General features: G+C 31.6%; 1 protein-coding gene and 1 long non-coding RNA gene across 2 annotated transcripts; one reads left to right on the forward strand and one right to left on the reverse strand.

Annotated features, from left to right (window-relative positions):
- Nucleotides 1–12,732: 12,732 nt before the first annotated feature.
- On the forward strand, nucleotides 12,733–15,255 carry LOC121114304 (translocator protein). Its single transcript, XM_040708225.2, has 3 exons — nucleotides 12,733–13,375; nucleotides 14,552–14,770; nucleotides 14,834–15,255. Exons 1-3 carry the CDS (start codon nucleotides 13,274–13,276, stop codon nucleotides 14,999–15,001), a joined length of 489 nt encoding a protein of 162 aa, XP_040564159.1. The 5' UTR covers nucleotides 12,733–13,273; the 3' UTR covers nucleotides 15,002–15,255.
- LOC139904900 (uncharacterized) lies at nucleotides 14,043–14,657 on the reverse strand. Its single transcript, XR_011779160.1, has 2 exons — nucleotides 14,525–14,657; nucleotides 14,043–14,307 (listed from the first exon to the last, which is right to left on the reverse strand). It is a non-coding gene; the product is annotated as an uncharacterized lncRNA (long non-coding RNA).
- Nucleotides 15,256–20,453: the final 5,198 nt, after the last annotated feature.

The raw sequence follows: 20,453 nt of genomic DNA on the forward strand, positions 1-20,453 counted from the left end.
ATGCACATTTAAAGTTAAATTTTGAGTTTAAAGTACAAAAAGAGAATGATTTCATATGGCATCATTGGAAAAATATCAAAGGAAATGGTAGTGACTCCATATGGCATCATTGGGAAAATGTTATGGCATTATTGAAAGGCAAAATAAAACAATAATGTTTTTTAGGTCCAAATAATATAATAAAAATGTGAAACAGTAAATTCCTTTTAATTCCCTTTCTAGAAAATGTTATATGGATGTACCATATACATATAGAAAGATTATTTTATAGAAACTTTTTTTTGCGGAATGTCAGTAATTTATGTAGGCAAGAATTGACTATTTCTCCATCCAAAAATGATTTAAAATTCTGTGATATAATCTTTTCACACCTATTTTTATTTTGTACAGAGCCACAATAATTTCATTTAGGTCAACACGACTCAAGTTCGTGCTGTATTCTTTCACGATTGCAGGTACAGGAATATTACCATACTTTTTTTCAGCTAATGACCATCGTTTCATAGTAGATATTGGATTCTTATCCACATAAGTAGATGCAACATTTAGAGGCTTATTCTCATACCAATTGACGACGGTAGTTTTTTTATTATTATTTCGATTCGAACATCACAGCTTCCTCTACCATCATTCTTTAGCATAGCATCATTTTTTAAACTAAAGCCAGGTAATCTATTACTTCTTATTGTCCCTGTATCATAAATGTCAATCTCCTTGAGAGCACAGAGTAGACTGTGAAATTTGAACCAATTATTATCAGTTTAAAGCTTGAAGTTTTTATTCTTTGGAAGTTTACTAACCAGGCTTATGCCAATATCTCCACTTATCCCCAACTGTGTACTATGAACTATGATACACTGTTGTTCCTTTTCTTACATATACTTCAAAGTCATATAGAATGCCACTTGTACTAAATCTAACAAAAACTTTGAATTTATTTCTCATGTTTTGCTTCAATGAGTTAAGCTTCTAGAATGGTATCATCATTTTGTCCACTGAATTATGTTCTTCTAGTTCAATTTTACCAAATTGATGGTTGAGAGAGTCAATCAATGTTCTAACTTAGAAAATTTTATCATACTGCTAATCTTCTCTGGGTTTTATATTGCCATTATTGTTTAAATGAATAAAACTTATCAGTTGTTTAAATCGATAACATGGCAAAAAATACAATAAATCAGTGATGAAACCAAATTTATGAAGATTTATAATTAGTTTTAAAAGAATTTCACTTTCTACTAATGTACAAAAAGGATTTTACTGAAAATCATTATAAAATCCTATTGATGCCATATTGAGTCATAGTACTTTTAAAAAAATCTAGACTACAGAATATTAATATGCTTGAGATTCCAGTATCATCTATTGGGTGTTTACATTCAATTATATTAAATAGTTGTATCAATATTTTGTATACCTTCTTAGTTATCTTATGGTAAAAATGTCGCTATTGACATACCATCAACCTATAAGAATGTTAATTAAACCCATCGGAATATTCAATACACCAAAAATTTAATTTAAAGTTGATGATGCCATATGGCATCATTGGGAAAGAAATGGTTAAGAATCAAATTTTTGTAAGTCCTATAACTTATATGTCAGCTGAAATAATTTTATAAAATCTTGACAGTTTGTAGGCAAAAGCCTAAAGTTTTCGGGATTATAACTGTAATTTACTGGAGATGTCTGAAAGTTGAACGAAAAATTACCTTTTTTTAAAACAAAATTTTTAATAAGTCAATTTTGAATGTATTACAGCAATTTAAACAGAATATTTTTTTCTCAAAAAGTTGACGCTGACACAAAAATGTATTCGAAGCTCTATAAAAAATAAGTTTTCTATGTCTATACCCTCCTAAAATTTTGATTACGAAACTACATTTTGCAAGTCCAATAAGGTCCATGTCAGCTGAAATATTTTTTTTAAATTTTGCTAGTTGATAGAGAAAACCCTAAAGTATACCGGATCATACCCTTAGTTAACCGGAGATCTCCGAAAGTTGACGAAAAGCAACTTTAAAAAAACACATTTAAAAAAGTCGATTTTTAATGTGTTAGAGGTATTGGAAAAAAAATAAAAATACATAGAGTTGGAGCTTAGTTCATGAATTTCGCATAGTAATTAGCGACATAAGAAATGCACATATACATTTTTTTATAGAAAAAACAAGAAAAACCTCTAAAAGTAAGTATGCCAATTTTATTGTGGCGCCCTCTAGGTTTGTAACCTACCTAAACATGACAGTAGTTCGAATGGAAGAAGAGCTAAACCTGGGAAATATAAAAAGTGGGACTTACTACTGAAATTGACTTCACTCAATGTCTCTACGATAGTGTATTTCAGCTGTCGATATCTACTTCTGTTCAGTTATCCATTTAATATGTCCTCCTCATCTACTAATCCTTTTTCCCGCTAATAAAGTGAAGGACATTCGTCTCCTGGGTTAGGTTCTCATCTATCAATGTCACTCTGTCAATGCTCCTTTATTTAAAGAATTGGAGTCCCGAGCCCCTCTTGTCCGAGTCTGTCTCAAAATCTACAATTTGACAATGACTTCATTCTGTTAAAAACATCCAGACCCTCGTCGTAATAAAACATTAAAGGGGATCACTCTCCCATAGTGGACCAAAGCGAAGAACGAAATAGATTAGTTGATTTTACTCAAACCCATTACGGAAGTGAAATGGAAGGCTTGTTAACTCCTTGTCATCATTAATTAAAGACCCAATTATAGTCAGTCCATAATAATTGTAATTACTTATTTGTACTGACTAGTCATTTGCTCAGGATAGCTATCAATTATCATGAAACTTCTTCCCAAATAAAAGATTAACTCCTTGGAGAATGTGTGGAATTGAATTAAACGATAGATCGGAACATTCTCCATTCCTTAATAAATCAATGAACATGTATACAAATAATTTTAGAGGGTTTCGAGAAGTTAGTAAAATATTTTTGGCTTCAGGTGAAGAAAATATTAGAAGATAATTCAAATGATTTGCATGCAATGATGTTAAATAAAGGAAATCTGACGATTTTTTAATACCTCCTCTATCAATTTGATTTTGAAATTTTTCAAAAAGATAACTAACTCCACCTGAAAAATCGATATCCTTGGTTACAGCGTCATTTAAAATTAAATGACCAATACAATCGCAATTCTTAAAATTGGAATTTTTGTATGATTGATGAAACAATATATCTGGGCACAAAGAAGAGAAGATTTGCTTGTGATTCCTTAATGGTGAAATTATACGAAGAAAAGCAGTAAAGATCTAGAATTGATTTAATCTCATCCATTTCTTTCTCAAAAGAATGGTTTTGTTTCTTCATAATATAAAAAAATTCAGATAAGCACAGTATGGAATAATTTATTAATTCCTTGAGTCTGATTTTTTTCCACCTCAAGAAATTGTCAGCAGGCCCTGAACGCTGTCAGTACTGCCCGAAGTGTCGCTTTAATGGATCTGAGGTTATATTGCATATATGGACATACTTTAGTCCTTTAACGTCCAACAAGTACTCAGAGAGTTGTATAATGCTTGATGTTGTCCTCTTTTGGAACATGAAGGAAATTCTTTCCGTGAGAGGAGACAATTTAAAAAGTTGCGTAAAAATACCAGATTGTGTCTTTGATTCATGAAAATAGGCTTTCTTTCCTCTCTTCGCTCAATAAATCCTGATTAAGAATTTTTAACTGAAGTTACACTCCAAAATTTATTAATTATTTCAATAGATGAAGATGAATTGCACCAATCAGGATTTTCCGAACTATATTGTAAGAGTCCATTAATTGTCGAGAGGCTGAAAAAACGTTCCGCCAAATTTACTTTAACTTTTTCTATTGATTTAGGAGCTAAAAGTTATTTATTTAATTGGTATGCATTTTTAACAGCCAGTCCAAGATATTTTTCGTAAAGTTGAGACATATTATTTAAATTAGCATCCAAAAATATTTCCTCGTATTCATTTTTTCTCCTAAACGTTGGGAAAACCAAAAAATTTCAGGTGACAAAGTTGTTGTAACATATATATATTTTTTAAAGATGAACTGTATCAAAAAACAGAAATATCCTATTTCCAAGTGAAGTAGGATTTTCAATCGACGACGGCAAAGTCCCATTGCACAGGTCCTGATAGTAAATTTTTTGGTTTGAGGAATGCCCATCACACACTAAGGCAATAATATCAAATACCAGCTTAGTTATCATTTGGAGAACTTTGATTGCCCACCCTTTAATGATTTTGGAGTTGATAGTACCATTGCAACGACGTCACTGTAATTATAGGTTACACTTTTAATCATAAAGCATAAAATTGTTCTTATTGGAGTGCCATCAGCTTCTGCCAAAAACTGCATGGAGTACCGTCTCCTCTCTGTTATGGTTTTGATACATTGTTTAACTGTTCAGCTCTAAAGTTTATTTTTCTCTCAAAATTATCTTTGTCCTTTTCAATGGTATTTATAATTGTTATACACTGTTCAAGCTTTGATTTCGCCAAAATCTCAAAAGCGAGAGATTTACAAAAAGATAGTAAGTTTCCTAATTGACAAAGAGTTTCAATTTTCTCAGACTGGCATATATGTTTAAATTATTTTTCGATTATAGTTATGTCATGACTACATAATGTAAATTTATAATTATCCACTATTTGAAGGGATAGATAAATTTGGGGAACTGTTCCATTAATATAGCAAAAAAACAGACAATCTCCATTTATTATAAGACGGAAAGTAACTAAAATCAATTTTTTTAGTATCTAAAAAGGATGTTATTTTATTTCTTTCAAAATAGGTTTCTTCTACTTTTTGTAATGATTTGTTTCATTTTGGAATCTGTAATGATTACAGAACAAATATTAGTACACAAAAAAAACGAAAAAACTTATGAACGTTTCTCTAAGCTTCTAATATATTTTTCAAAGGCTCTTAAAATTTCATTTTATGAATAAATATATATATGTATATATATAAACTAAAATATATAAAAAAACATTATGTATATATATAAAAGACATTTTTCCCATTGCCATTTTTTCTTTGATATTTTTTCCTAAAATCCTTATAAACATAAACAATCATCTCTACTTTTAGTATTTTTCGTGGCAAATTTCAATCTTTAATTTAATATACGAACATAATAAATACTTATAGAGAGGTGCTCTTAGTTATATAGTATATATAGTGAATGGGTTCCTCAAACTTCTCAAAAAATATCCTGGAACCTGAAATTCCAATTCATGATCCTAGATCATGTGCCATCCTTAATTGTCCAAATTCAATTGATACTTCCTACCATTTATTCCCATCCAATCATCTCCTTAGACAGACTTGGATTAATTGTGCGGATTAAAAAAGTTGTTTAAACCAAGGACATCTAGAAATTGTGGGAAAATTTTTACTGATGTTAATTTTACTTATTCTTTTAAGAGGTAAATCGACTTAACAAAAATAATTGAAAAGGAGGTTAAAACCGGATACTGTACCATCATTTAATTTTTTTTTTTAAATGTCTATTAAAAATGATTTCATTAGAATTTATTCAAAACTCTGGCATATTTCAATACCAAATCTCCCACTATGGAATAATCAATTAACATCAAAGAGATGAAATCTTATCCAAACCTAGAATTCATTGAAGAACTGAAGACTATCATAGAGTTAATTGATGAACCAATGGAGGAAAAAAATATTGAATCTACAATTGATAAATCTGGTTTTTTTTTATCAAGAACAACTTCCCAAAAAAAGATCTCAAGTTTATTTCTTGATGGGAAAGCCAAAACGGCCAGGGAATTTTTCTCAAGATGAAATCATTGACAGCCTTCTACTCAGAACAATTTCTTTGAGGGCTTATAAGTTTCTGCGACAGAAAAATCTTATGTGCCTCCCGCTCCCTCTACACTATCGAATTGGATCAAAGATTTTAAATTAGATATTGAATTTTTTTGGAACAGCTTTGATGTAATGAGGAAAACTTTTGCGAATAAATGTATGAATAATTTCAATTTAACCCTGTTATCTTCTGATGAGGTTAAAATTGCTGAAACAATTGAATATAGTCATTCTTTGGACCAAGCCATGCCCCATTTAAGCAAATACAAGTGGCTTTCGCTCGTGGTTTTTTAAATCAATGGAAACGGTCCATTTGCTGGGCATTTGACGAGCCCATGAAAAAAAAAAAAATTATTTAAATGCATAGTAGAAATAGAAAAACAGAGTGGAAAAGTAATACAAACAGTTAGTAGCATGGTCCTTCAAACCAAAAGCTATGGAAAGACTTGGGCATATCAAAAGACAAACGTTATTTGTCTTTCCAGGTATATGGAAAGATTTTTTTTTTTTAAACGACATACTTAACCTATATTTTTTTATGTTACAGATGACTTCGAAAGAAGAATATTTTTGATGCTGATCCACCGCATCTAATTAAATTTGTGATAAATAATTTATTAACAAGTGGATTTGATCTTTCAAAAAGATGAATCTTAACGAAAGAGTTATTCCAAAATGTTTTAAAAGCTCAATCACAATGTGATTTAACTCAATTACATTTCCTTAAGCAAATACATATTCATTGCAAAGGTAATGATCGTCAGCGGGTGTAGTTGACAAGTCAATTACTAAGTCATGAAGTTTCCAGCTGCATAAGACTTAAATGGCCAGAACTTGATGAAAAACTGCCTTTTATCAATTTGATGTGTAGTTGGTACAGTTTTTTCACATCGAGGAAAAATATAATACGGAAAAACTAAAGTGCCCATTGGGGGATATCATTACATTGAGCAAAAAAATATTTTAGAAAAAGTAATTGAGAAAGTAAAGATGCGTGGGTGGCACTGAAAAACATAGTTGGCCCTTTCAGAGAGGGATGACAATTACTTCTTCTACTATTAATTTTAGACTTAATCTTTTCCTTCAACTCACCTATACAAGTCCTTAATATAACTTGGAAAAATAAGTGTTGAAGTATTAGATTAAGACTTGGAACAAAATTTCATGGCAAGTCAGAGTTTTATTTATGTATGTGGATAGATAGCTTATAAATTTCGAGACAAGTATCCGGTGTTGGGTGATAAAACTTCTAATTTAGAAATGTCTGAAGTATGTCTTTGGCTGCAAGTTGTTTCCAAAGGCGGGTTAAAGCAACCTTCAGATCTACTAATGGAATCTTTCTACCCTCCACGCTTTTGCTGGTTGTTCAATTTTGAGAGTAGTCAAATATTTTATCCAATACAACGTTTGTGTGACAGAAGATATTTCTTCTAACTTCATAAATGCAAATATATTATTTGGAGCTTATAAGAGAAATAAAAATACTTCTCCTGTTCACAAAGCCGTGGAGTTTGCTTTATTAAATATTATATCATTAATTGCTAAAAAATGAACTATTGACTCTTCATTACATGTGGAAGAATTAAGAGCTATAATGATAAGCGCAGCTGCTCGATATTGAACACTTTCTATCATAATCCCTCTGTCATCATCTTCGTCTTGGGCATGGGCCGGAAATATCATCAATTTGGTCCTTCGAGGTCCGTGTAATATTTTAATCGTATCAAGTCAATAATAAGAAGACATCGTCGTTTTTTATTAACCTCAGCTGATGTTTATATATTTTTTGAATATTATATCAGGTATTTTTTACTTCAGGAGATTAAATATGAACTATAATGTTCATTTATGTTTTATTAAACGTAATTGTCCTGTTGCTTTTTATTTATATGATCTACCTACTCTTATCTTTATGTGTATTCATTATTTACACTGTTTGTATTGTAGAATAAAAATAAATTATTTTAACCAAAAAAATATAAAAAAATATTTCAATTATTTCACAGAGATGGCATAAAGAGAAAAAAATATATAATAAAAATACTAAATTATATTTACAGTCTTCAAATATAAAACAAAATACTTATAAGCTTCCAACCGAAGTCGTACTTAAAAATATGCTAGACTAAGAACCTTCATTCGGATTTTAAAAAAATGAAAGAAAAATATAACCAAAAAAAAAAAAAAATCCAAAAATCTAGGCAATATAAATCTGCGAAATATTAAAAAAAACTATCAATATTTGTAAAAATTATTATTATTCCCATCCACTAATATGATATTTTTCCACATTGTAAATATATATTTATAAAATGTAGAAGTATCATCCCTGTATTTTATTAAGATAGTTGTTGAATCCAGTGCCATTGTTATTTGTAAAGTAGCCTTTGAGAGGGATGGACTGGGGATAGAGAAGTGGCCCGGGAGCTATTTATAATTCATGATTCTTTTCATATGTGATATATTAATAAACAGAGAGAAGTCAACATCCTTCTAGAGTTATTCATGGAAGATATTAGATATCATTGAAAATATTTTTATACTCTTGGTGATTGTTATTGGCTGTCTTAGGAGTTTGAGTGCAAATATTCCAAGTTAATACACTTCTGGATTTCATAACAAATTTCCATTGGAGTTTAGTACATTAAAAGTTTTTGACACACTCAAATCCGAATGAACCATTCCTTCTTCCTTCAAGGTATCTTCTTATCACTGGATTGGAATTGAAATATATATGCGATTTGTTATGAGTTAAGAACAAGGAGTCACATTTTTCATCTTTATCACATCCTCAATTGACGACTGTAGGGCTAAATCTATCCCCTAAGTAGTTAATTTGCTGAAAAAGGAAGAATGTTGGTTACAGAAGCTTCCTGGTCTTCTTTGGAGCATTCTTTGGGTCCTCAAACACGGATACATATCCCAAAGTAGCGAACTATGGCACATATTTGATATTACATATTTCTCTACACCTATTGAGAATTGATATTAATTATTATTAATTTATATCATTAATGAACTTGTAAGCAGAAACAGGTGACTATTTTATGTATTGATTACTCTACGGGGTGCTTTTATTTATCACCTTAATGTCATATCTGCCTGGTGAGTATAAAAAAATGATGACTAACCTACCTTGTCTCTACGTATCTTGTTATATTCATATTTAGTGATGCATCTTCTAGCTGGCCCGGTTTTTTTTGTAGTTGGCAACCTGAAGAGTGAATTTTCTCTTCCCTAGGTGTTATCATTATTATTTAAGCCCTGAGGAGTGAATTTCCATTGAATATTTGCTTATGGTCATAAAAGACCGAGAGTAACCCTAAGGATTTGTTCCGTAGTTATAATTGTAAGTCCTTGTTGTATTCTGAGTATAATTGAGGATCGACTGTTATTCCATTTCTAATCGCTAAACTTATTTTTTTCTTTACACGGATCCCTTCTTTATATTAGTGAGGTAAAGGTGAGTATTATTGAAAATACGCCTCGCCCGCTATAATAAAAGTTAAAATAAGACCAAATACGAGTCTAATATATTTTTTGACAAATTTTTAGGATTAGTAAAATAAGATTTTGCCAGTATATTAACTCAAATCCTTTGCCCCCCTCCCCTACCGTTGTACTCAAAACATATTAAAAAATACTGAAATTGTTAAAAAAAGAAAATTCTAGATTATTGGTGTTGGATTCTTGGTGACTGTTGATTTTAGAGAAAATTTCGAAAGAAGTTATGATGCTATTCTTTTTTTTTTTGAGTGGAGACATTGATACATTGTGTAAGAGATTTCAATTTGAAGGTTTTAAGGTTAATAGAAGTACAAGGTTATACCATAATGCGTGCACAACTGATGTTTGTGTAAAATGCAAGTGTAAGACCAACGTTTTAGCACGCCCCATTCTCTCAGAGAATCCTTCAGTTGGATTAATAAAAGGGAAATTTTGATGATCCTTTCAATCCAGAAATACAAATCTCCTCATAGAGCAAGAAATATATATTATTGTGGGAAGAAGTAGAATAGCCTGTACAGTAGTGAGAAGAAATTTAATCCAACGCTGGATTTTTTTACTGATGCTTCCTTAACCGGATATGACATTTCATTCTCATATGGCTCCTTTGAACAGATTCGGTGGCCAGGGAATGATCAAAATCTTCATATTAACGAGCTCGAAATGTGAGCTGTAGAGAAAGTGTTATTTCGATTTCTTATCATTCACATATATTAGTTCATGTGGATAATACAACTACTCTTTTTAAAGAAGGGTGAAATGCTTGATGAAAACAGGAATTTAAGTAGATTTTATCTGGATTCTTTTCAAAAGAGGACACGCAAGCATACTTTTTATCAAGAGAGTATCTTCATACTTGGGAGTTTGGATTGAAGGAAGAAGTATTCAACCAAATAACCTCGCGTTTGTTCCAACCCAAGGTGGATTTCTTCTTGTCAATAGATTTCCACGCAAAGAAGGGTAACTCCTTCCATCTAGTTCCACTACTTCCAAGAGTTACAAGCAGACGGAAAATACTAAATTGTTCGCCAGCAATTCTCATAACTCCCGAGTGAGCAGGGACGAAATGGTTCCTACAATTCTAGGAGGTATGGAGGGAGTCACTAAGATTGAGGGCAGCGGGATAATTCTCTCGTGCCTATACAATCAGAACCTCGCAGAATTAGGGATTCTTATAGCATGGTTGATTTAGAAGGGCGCTCATTAAATCTAAGTTTCGATTCTAAGGTAACTAATATAATTTTCTCTTATATTGGTTCCTCAACTAAGGGTAATTACACATGGGGGCTTTAAACATTTTTATAAGTTTTATTTAGGACAGGGTTGATCTCTCTTTAATGTGTAAGGAAATGGGGTAATGAATTAGTTAACATCACATCCCGCGTCTTCCTACAGCGCCCTTGCAATAACAAAAGCGGCTTTAGTTAAGAATCAATTAAGGCCACAGGTGTTATTAACAGATAAGTTGCTGACCAGATTCAGGTAAGGTTATTTCAATTTAAATCCTCCGTTACTTAAATATCAAGATACATGGAATGTTAAAATGTTCCTTCATAGATGTAAAGATTCAAAGTGTCTAGATAGCTTTATCATATGAAATACTGGCAAAAATGACCCTTACTTTAATAGCCTTAGCGAGTATAGCTGGAACTAGTCCTTTAACTTTATTAAGTTCGAGCAATAGAATATATATCGATTTTCTATTTTTCTCGCTTTTTGGGTCTAGAAAATATTAGAAGTGGAATTAATTAAGCAAGTTTTTCTCAGACGAGAGACTGGATCCATCCAGAAATATCATTGAATAGGTAAATAAAACTAGAATTAAAAGATAGATTGTTTGTGACTTTGAGGAGGAATAGTCCTCCCTTTGTAACTCAGACTACTAATAGATGGTTAAAAAATCATGCAAATGACAAGTATTAATATTGAAGTTTTTAAAGCTCATAGCTTAAGAGGGGATATTGTAACTTTTAAAAGAACCAATGAGAGTTCAGTTGAGGAAGTTATTAAGCAAGGTTTTTGGTGTTAGGAATCACGAGCTTTTCATCGGTTTGATAATGTTCCTATAAGGATATAGTTAATTTAAAATTGATGAAATATTATTTTATTCGTTACAAGTTAGTTTTAGGAATCGAAGTTTACGACGTATCGCAAATGAATATTTAGTTAAGTATATAATAATTGTGTTTTAATTTGTGTTCCTTCTTTCAAACTGGTTTGGAGTAAATCAACTTTCCAGGATTACAAATGTATAGCTATGCTATGACATAAAATAGTAGACATTAACTAAGTCTACTGTATTAATGTCATATTTTATTAAAAGCGTTTTAATTTTTGTCAATAGTCCCTCCCGCCATCCCTTTTACTTAGTGGAAGTTACGGCTGTCAGAAGAAAGAGGATGATGTAAGAGAAGTAACCCATCTCGTAGAGCGTGTGAGATTCAGGGTAACCAGATTCTTATTATAAAGTTTTGGTGTCTGTTTCTAAAATAGCTAATATATAGCTACGCTTTTGATAAAATATGACATTAATATAGTTTACTTAGTTAATGTCTACTATTCCATTCTATAATTTATTTATCTATGTTCTATATTTATGCTCCGTTTACAAAAGAACAGGATTACAATTTCTTCTTGATCCCTCGTTGTTTATATAATATTTATATTGACCATTTTAATATTTCTATGAAGAAATTTTGGCTATTTCTTCAAAAAATGACAAAATAGCTACTGTTTTAATAAAATATTGCTAATGAATATTACAATACAGTATCGAATAAAATACTATGTAAATTTAATAATATGTAATTAATTTTAAAAATGGTGAAGAAATGATATGACAGTGATAGTCTATGATTATATAAGAGATAAATTGCAGTTGGTTGTTTCATATTATATTTATATCTCTAACACGTTGTTACCTTTATTGTATCACGCAACCTTTTCTCCAAGAAGAAATAAAAAGAAGGCCCAAAATCATCTGGTAGTTAGCCAAATAAGTCAATCATACCAACTGCTATTTATCCCTTAAATATTCCAGGGTTGACAATCATTTTCATATTATTTAGTCACCATTTTTTAAATTAGTTACATATTATTAAAATTTACATACTCATAGTATTTTATTGGATACTGTATTATAATATTGCTTAGTAATATTTTATTAAAAGAGTAGTTATACCTTCATCTTTATCTATATATGATAGCCAAAATTTCTTTATACTCATAGAAATAATAAAATGACCAATATTATATATAATATAAACGACGAGGGATCAACAAAAAATTGTATTCCTGTCCTTTTGGAAACGGAGCATAAATATAGAATACCTTTTTAAAAATTTGTTTATTTTTCAAAAAGAATAAATTATGAAATAGCCATGAGGTATCAAGCGAGAAGAGGGAATCGACAGCTGACAACAAAATACATAGGTATTTTTGTATTCTCGGGTAACACCATGTATAGAGGGGACTTTGGTGGTTTTTTTTCAACCTTCAATTATAGTAGAGATTTGACATTCAAGAGGCTCTACATCAATTACGTTTTAAAGAAATTGTTTACACGTCCTACATATTTAAATAAACCGAAACATCACATTAATAATATACGCCTCAATTTGTTTCTGAGATAATAGTCAATATTCTCTAGGCAAGGACTTCTTATATACTTAGTCCTTACTCTAGGTATCTTGAGAATAGGTACGCGACTGCGAGGGGATATCTTTTAGCTCTCCTTTGCTATAGATTTAAGGCATGCTCATGCGTGTAAGTGCATTTTTTTCGGATAAAAAGGGAGATCTGTGGCAGTTTTTGGCCTGCTCCTGTCTCTTATCAACGTTGAAATTAATTTCCAAAATATCAGTCACTCGATACTCAGACTTATAGGTGAGCTCTACACTTCGTTCTGTAGTAGCAAACCATAAATCATGATAAATTGGACTAAAATAGGGGCTATTGGCTTACCCTTCATTGGAGCTGCCTATGGAAATATTGTGACAAAGAAACACATAAAGTCTGGATGGTATGAGGTACGTATAACGAAGTAGGAATATAAGTGTTTTATTGTGCGGGACTCTATCAAGGAAGCCATTTTACTTGTTTGATCTATTAAGAAATCTAAGGTAGTATTCAAGAAAACGAAACACTACAACAGGTAGAATGTTTTTTAACCTATTTTGTTCACGAGATGTCAACAAAAATGTTATTTTCTCTCTTAAATTTCCTCTTGAAATTATGTAACCTTAAACAATATCTTTAAAATCATCAATTCATTGTGATTCATCTTTAAGTCATGTACGATTATTTAGAGACATAGTCAATACAGTCTATAATACTATTTATATCGTCGCTCATTTTATCAAATAAGTATCAACGCTTAACGATTTCCCTTTAATCCTGCTAACAATTCCTCATGATTAAACTTTTGCATACCCTTGTTTAAAGATTATATTTGTTAGTTAGTAGCGTTTTTAATCACAAAATAAAATGTTCCCTCGAGTCCATTTATTTGCTTTGCTCGTCGTTTTGTTCTGAAATTTAGTCAAATTACACTTTTTTTATTAGTTTTATAGGACCAAACTATTTGTTTTATTTATTATACTTATATTTTGTGTACATGTTGCAACTTGTATAAGAAAATTGTACGAGTTGCACAATTTCTTCGTGTGCAAATACATTATTTAATAACAACATTGATCATTTTAATTACCGACTTTTAGTAGGTACTATTATTTTATTGGATCTATTAAAGTTATTAATTGTGTATTTATGAGTAATACAAATCTGGGCATTTGAACTTAATAATGTGTGACAGCATACCTCCATTTTAGTCATTAGCATTAAACTAGTCACAAATGACACCATTAATATATCGATCATCCATGGAACATTAAATTATTGTATTATCCTTATCCCAAGTAGTGTATTTTTTGGTCGCAACTTGTACACGATATATTATATGCTATAATTAAAGTATGTTTTATCACTGTAGGAGTTAATTGAGACTACTTTTTTATTCACATTTGTAACGATTGTACTGTTTGTGGTTTGAGGTAAATTTAACAATCTCAAATCCCAACATTTAATTATTTAGATTTTTAATATATAATGAATGTGTCGATTTCAATTTTATATTTAGTAAACGAAGCATCATACTTATATATTAATTGATAACATACCCAATTTCATTTTGTTTATGATTGCAGTCCTTGAAGTTCCCATCATTTAGACCTCCAAACTGGGTTTTTGGCCCAGTATGGACCAGTTTATACATTTCAATGGGTTACGCTAGCTACTTAATCTACGAACAAGGTGGAAAAAGTTTTACTGGACCCGCCAAGGTACCATTAATTCTCTATGGCACTCAATTACTTCTTAACTGGATATGGACTCCACTATTTTTTGGAGCCCATAAATTGAGATTGGTAAGCGATATCTTCTTTAAAAGATCTTTTGAGTTTATCCTTACTTATTGTATTTAATTATAGGCCTTCTACGAATGTTTATTATTGGTTGGAGCAGTTGGAGCAACAACAGTGTCCTTCTTTCAAATGAATACTATGGCTGGAGGCCTCTTTGTTCCATATCTTCTCTGGTCCTCCTTTGCATCCTATCTGAACTATTCAATTATGAAGTTGAATGAGAAGAAGGATTAATTTTCTATTTAAATTATTTTATTTTGTATAATTTAAGATTTTTACTACTGCATTACTATATTTTTACAACATACTGTAGTCTTTTGGTAGTGATGTATTATATAAGTTAAGTATCTATTGATTTATTTATATATTTTTTACTAAGCTAAGTTATTTCGAATCAAAAGTTTATTTACTCAATCTAAACCAACTTAAAATGTATACACTTATTAGTTTTTAAGGTATTACGAATTAAATTGTATATGTAATAATAATTTCTGCAAATTCTTTATCTTATTAATCCTTTATATCTATTATTGATTTAGCTAAGGGTTGACATACGTACTTTGTACTTTGGAACAAATCACTATATATATATATATGTAGCGTTCAGCTATACACGTTGATTCCACATTCTTTCCGAGAGTATCTCTTTGTCTATTATTTTGTATAAACTGACTCAGTTGTTTACGCTTACTTGAGATTACAACTTATGTTTTAGTAATTATAAGAAGCGTGTATTATTCTGGAGATACTACATGTATATAAATATAATAGCTAAAAGTACACATGAAAAAAAATCAGGTTTTACAGTAGATATAACAACTTCTCTATGAAGCCACAGGGTCAATGGATTCAATTTCTTACATTTAGTGTTGGATCAGTCCTAGAAATAATTGCCTAGTCAGTCATTTTTTATCGGTTAGGTCTTTTTAACCATCCAACGGTTCTAATAACCAATACATCGGTCCTTCCATCCTATGGTCATAGCTATATTTATAGCTATTCTTCAATCATAGCTAGAATGGAATTATAAAAAAAATCTAAAACGAAGAAAATAATAATAATTTAAATATCAGCTATATTGTCTCTTGTCGGAAGTTATATTGAACAGCTGGTACGCGGAGACATATTCACTGGCACTCGCAAATTAGAACATATTCCGGTAGTTTGTGTATGTATTACCATTATTGTAGATAGTGGTGTACTCATTGATTAGAAATGTTGAAATTGGCACTCCATGTCTTAAAGGATGCCTACCCCTGCCATATATAGTCACCTTGGTAACTACGTCATTTCTGCTGTTGTAGTTAAAACCGATAAGGACCGGTCCTAGGACAAAACAAATTTATTAGGACCGGACTGATAGGAATACAGTACTTATAGTTTTTTTAGACCGATCCAACACGACTTGCAATTAGTATAGTTCACGCCGTTACCTTGCTAATACAAAAATACTCATTTTTATTGTATTTTGTTTCAGCTATTGATTTTCTCGTTTCACTTGATAAGTTCATAATTTATTCTTTTTGAAATATAAACAAATTTTTAAAACGGCATTCTATATTTATGCTCCGTTTCCAAAAGGACAAGAATACAATTTTTTTGTTGATCCTTCATCATTTATATAATTTTAGGAAAAAATGGCAGGGAAAAAAAAAAGGAAAAGTGTCCAAGTGAAAAAAATGGCAAATTTCTTTTAAACTGATATAATAACTATCACCAATACAATATATATTGGGATAAAAGAAAAGTTAAATAAAAACAACAGCGGTTTCTAAGAAAGAAGTGCTAATAACCTACAAGAAAGAAAGTTTATGAAGAGACGAAGACCGTCGTTAAATTGCAATTTCACATTTCTCCGACTGTACTGGGCTTTACACTTTTTCTCACACTCTTCAAACCTCTTTTACTTCCTTTAAGTAGCTTTGAGGAAGCATTAACACGATATTCTAACCCTTTTCATAAAAAATCTAGACACTTTGTGAAAAAAAAAATTTAAAAAAAATTCCGTAAGATGCTTTATAATTTGGCTAATATAGACCAACATCGGCTAATTTACTAATATTGTTGAAAGGAACAACAGCGGTGGCGTGACAACAACAAAATAAAAACCATGCATGTTCGTTACTGGCACAGACGTTGTGTTGAATGACTAAGGGAACTGTTGCATTTAATTCCATAGTATGGATTTATATCGCTGTCTTAGTATGCTTTTCACCGTCTTTTATATAATATACACATTCGTCTAAAATTTAATAAACTACCTCTTGGCATTGGGGTCCCAGAATTTGGGAACCACTGTTCTAGACAAAATTGTATTTAATAAACAATATATAAACTATGGATGATAAATTCTTTCGGAAATGACCGATTATAACTTTTTTAAAAGAACCTACTTCGTTTAATGTTTAAATGAATATATTAAGCTACTAAAAATGTTGTTCTATTTATTAACAACATACCATAGTAGTAATTACTCATATTTTATTAATTTGCAGTATTTCACTTCTTAGGGACAATACCAGGATTTTATGTCATAGGTTAACTATACATTTGTAATTCCGTTATACCCTAGCTGTTTTAGAAACAGACACCAAAACTTTACAATAACCAAAATTTATCATGTTGGCCACTGCCTCGAGGCTGGAAATTTGTAATGGATAAAATCCAGTTTAAAATGGGCATATAAAAAAAAAGTACCCCCGAAAATCAACATGGTAACCATGACAATTTGAAGAGTGTTTTGGAAGAAAGAAAGAATAATACTCATGGCATTTCATTGGATCAGCTACAATCAGGTGTGATAAGGAAGGAAGGAGAAAAGGATATACACAAGCACATTTGCTAGAATTACTCTGCTGTCGATCCCCAATTCTACTCTGAGTCCAACAAGGACTTAAAATTCTAACCCTCCAACAAATCCTCGGGGTTAAGTTCCATCTTTTATGAGCACACACGAACCTTCTAATAGGTTTTGAAGATAATTGAATCTATTTAGGAAAAGATGTTCACTACTCAGGAATGATATAATACTGACAACTGCTAAGAAAAATATAATTCATTCCTCAGATTAGATATTAAAAAAAAACAACGGCAGGCTAAAAAACCCACCGCATATTTAAAACTGAAATGATGTTTGGAATTAACACTGTTACGGGCAAGTTTATTGGACTTTCTCTCCAAGATGCCTCACACATAGTACTCCAAGCAGTCCATATCCCACTAGCTAGGAGGCCACATTTCCTTTACCCAAAAATAAAAGTAGTAAAAATATTTTTTGGTTCTGAATAAACCCAGTTACAATAATCTGATTGGGATAAACCACAATTAATTCTAAATTCTAGCATGTCACCGTATTTGTTAAAATCAATGTAAGGTATTCAACATAATGATCAAGTTATTTGCGTTCTTAGGGGTGCACCCTTTACGAAGGCACACAATAATGACAGCACGGCATTCGTATTCGTAGGAAATCTCAATGATTTTGTCATTTATCTTATAGAATTTTTTCAGCTAAATCTTGAATAATTATATAACTTTAACTAGGGGCCATACAGGTTATTTGACAGAGAATAAGCCATGAAGGTAGCTGAGTTCTGTTTTAAAAGGGTTGCCCAGATATTGAGGTATAAACTTGTTCTGGATTTAAAATCTCCACTTTTTATTATCGGCTATTGCTTTAGATCTATTCTAAAAGATCCGCATAGAAATTCTATTTCCTAGGGATAAAGAATTTTGACTCGCAATATGATGACTTTTCCTCACCTCTGCTGTTTAGAACGGCGTTAACTCACAAACACAAAAATACTCTATGTATTTTGTTGTCAGCTGTCGATTCCATCTTCTCCCTTGATACGTCATAGGTATTCCATAATTTACTCTTTTTAATAAATACATAAAGCAATAAGTTATTTTATGTCATAGGCGTAGCTATACATTTGTATTTACGTTCTACTTAAGCTATTTTAGAATGCCATGCCCATGTGATTAAAGGAATGCCATAATTTCTATTTTTCCTTCATGGAACCCTTCACTTCCGCGGAAGAGTATGTTTTTCACTTTATGCAATGCCTAAGAAGAATAGAAAAGCTCTTTAAGAATGGTAGAAAGATACTTTCAGTCTATCCCTTTAAAGAGCCCTTAAAACACAAATCCTGGAGGAGGAATCAAAAGACTCGGCTCCAAACCATCTTATATTTGGTCCTTCATCAATCAAAATGATGTTCGACAATGTCAAAATGTCAAGCATTGTCTAATGCGATATGGAAGGGTTTAGGGTGTTGTAAGATACCTTTTGGATAGACTCTCCTCGTGTTGTTAAAAAAGGGATTCTGATAGCCTGGTTGATTTAGAGGGGCCATTATTAAATCAATATTTCGATACTAAGGCAATTAATTTATGATAGGGTGTATCTCCCTTTAACGTGTCAGGAAATGGGGTAATGAATTACTTAGTATCACATCCCACGTCTTCCTATAGCGCCCTTACATCAACAAAAGCGGCTTTAGTAAAGAATCAATTAAGGCCAAAGGTGTTATCATCAGATAAGTTGTTGATCAGATTATTTTACGTTTCATTCAATGTAAATCCTCCGTTACTTAAATATCAAGATACGTGGGATGTTAAAATGCTCATTAATACATGTTAAGATTCAGGGTGTTTAGATAGTTTTATCATATGAAATACTGGGAAAAAAGACCCTTACTTTAATAGCTTTGGTGATTATAGTAAGGAGTCATCTGGAGGGCCAAAAAGCTGGATTGTCTATGCTGTTTGCTGATAGTAATTTGTTGGACTTCATACGGATTGTGAAATACAATGCGACTCTATCAGAGAAACGTAGTATCCTTAGTACCATCGAGAGCACTTCTGGTTCTTCGCTTCGACCTACTAGTAAACGGATGGAATGCTTGTACTATCTAAAATGGTGTAAAAAAGCGACTAAAAGTCAAACACCTCATATTTGCCGAAAACTTATTTTTTCAAAAAACTGATCAGTCGTCCAGTATCCAAACTTGACGTTAAAAGTTTGTAGTTCATCAAGTATATACTCAGGCTTAATACCAAATTATCTTTTATTTGTCAAAAGTATTGAAAAACGGTGCCTCATCGATACTGGATCCCAGCGGTCCTTAGTCCCGAAAACATCCCATTCCAGCTATATTGATCGAGAGCCTCCCAAGCTTGTTGCTGCCAACAGAGCTCCCGTAGAAACATAAGGCTTGAGGGAATTATGGATCAAATTCAAGCCTATTAGCCGAGTTGTATGGGAGTTTATTGTGGCAAACATAGAATACGGTGTCATTGGTGCCGATTTCCTAGTCAATTTCGGTGTGTCTGTCCATATGGAATTTAGGATGATACGACATAAGGAAGTGCTGACAACAATAGAAGAGCACTGTAATGTCGCCAATAAATAATGTTTTGAATTTCCTACTCCTCAGTTTGAGGAGGAATTCTGTTCTGAGCCTCAACATGGTGTGAAGAACGAGATTTTCACAACAGGGAACCCTTGTTATTCGAGTACTCGACAAATAACTCCAGAGCAGGAAACTATTGTTAAGGCGGAGATCTGCAAACTAATCTCAGCGGAAATTTTGCAAAGGTCAAATTCAAAGTGGTCGTCCCCAATACATTTGGTGGCAAAGCAAGACAGTTCCTAGTGTATTGTAGGAGACTGTAGGCAATT

This window comes from Lepeophtheirus salmonis, chromosome 3, assembly GCF_016086655.4.
Source record: "Lepeophtheirus salmonis chromosome 3, UVic_Lsal_1.4, whole genome shotgun sequence".
Taxonomy (NCBI): Eukaryota; Metazoa; Arthropoda; class Copepoda; order Siphonostomatoida; family Caligidae; genus Lepeophtheirus; species Lepeophtheirus salmonis.

Bases quoted from the DNA above. Each gene is read 5' to 3' on its own strand.
- LOC121114304 (XM_040708225.2), top strand. From the start codon at position 13,274: ATGATAAATTGGACTAAAATAGGGGCTATTGGCTTACCCTTCATTGGA. The intron at 13,376-14,551 runs GTACGTATAACG...TTATGATTGCAG, and splicing joins TAAAGTCTGGATGGTATGAG to TCCTTGAAGTTCCCATCATT. The intron at 14,771-14,833 runs GTAAGCGATATC...ATTTAATTATAG, and splicing joins GAGCCCATAAATTGAGATTG to GCCTTCTACGAATGTTTATT.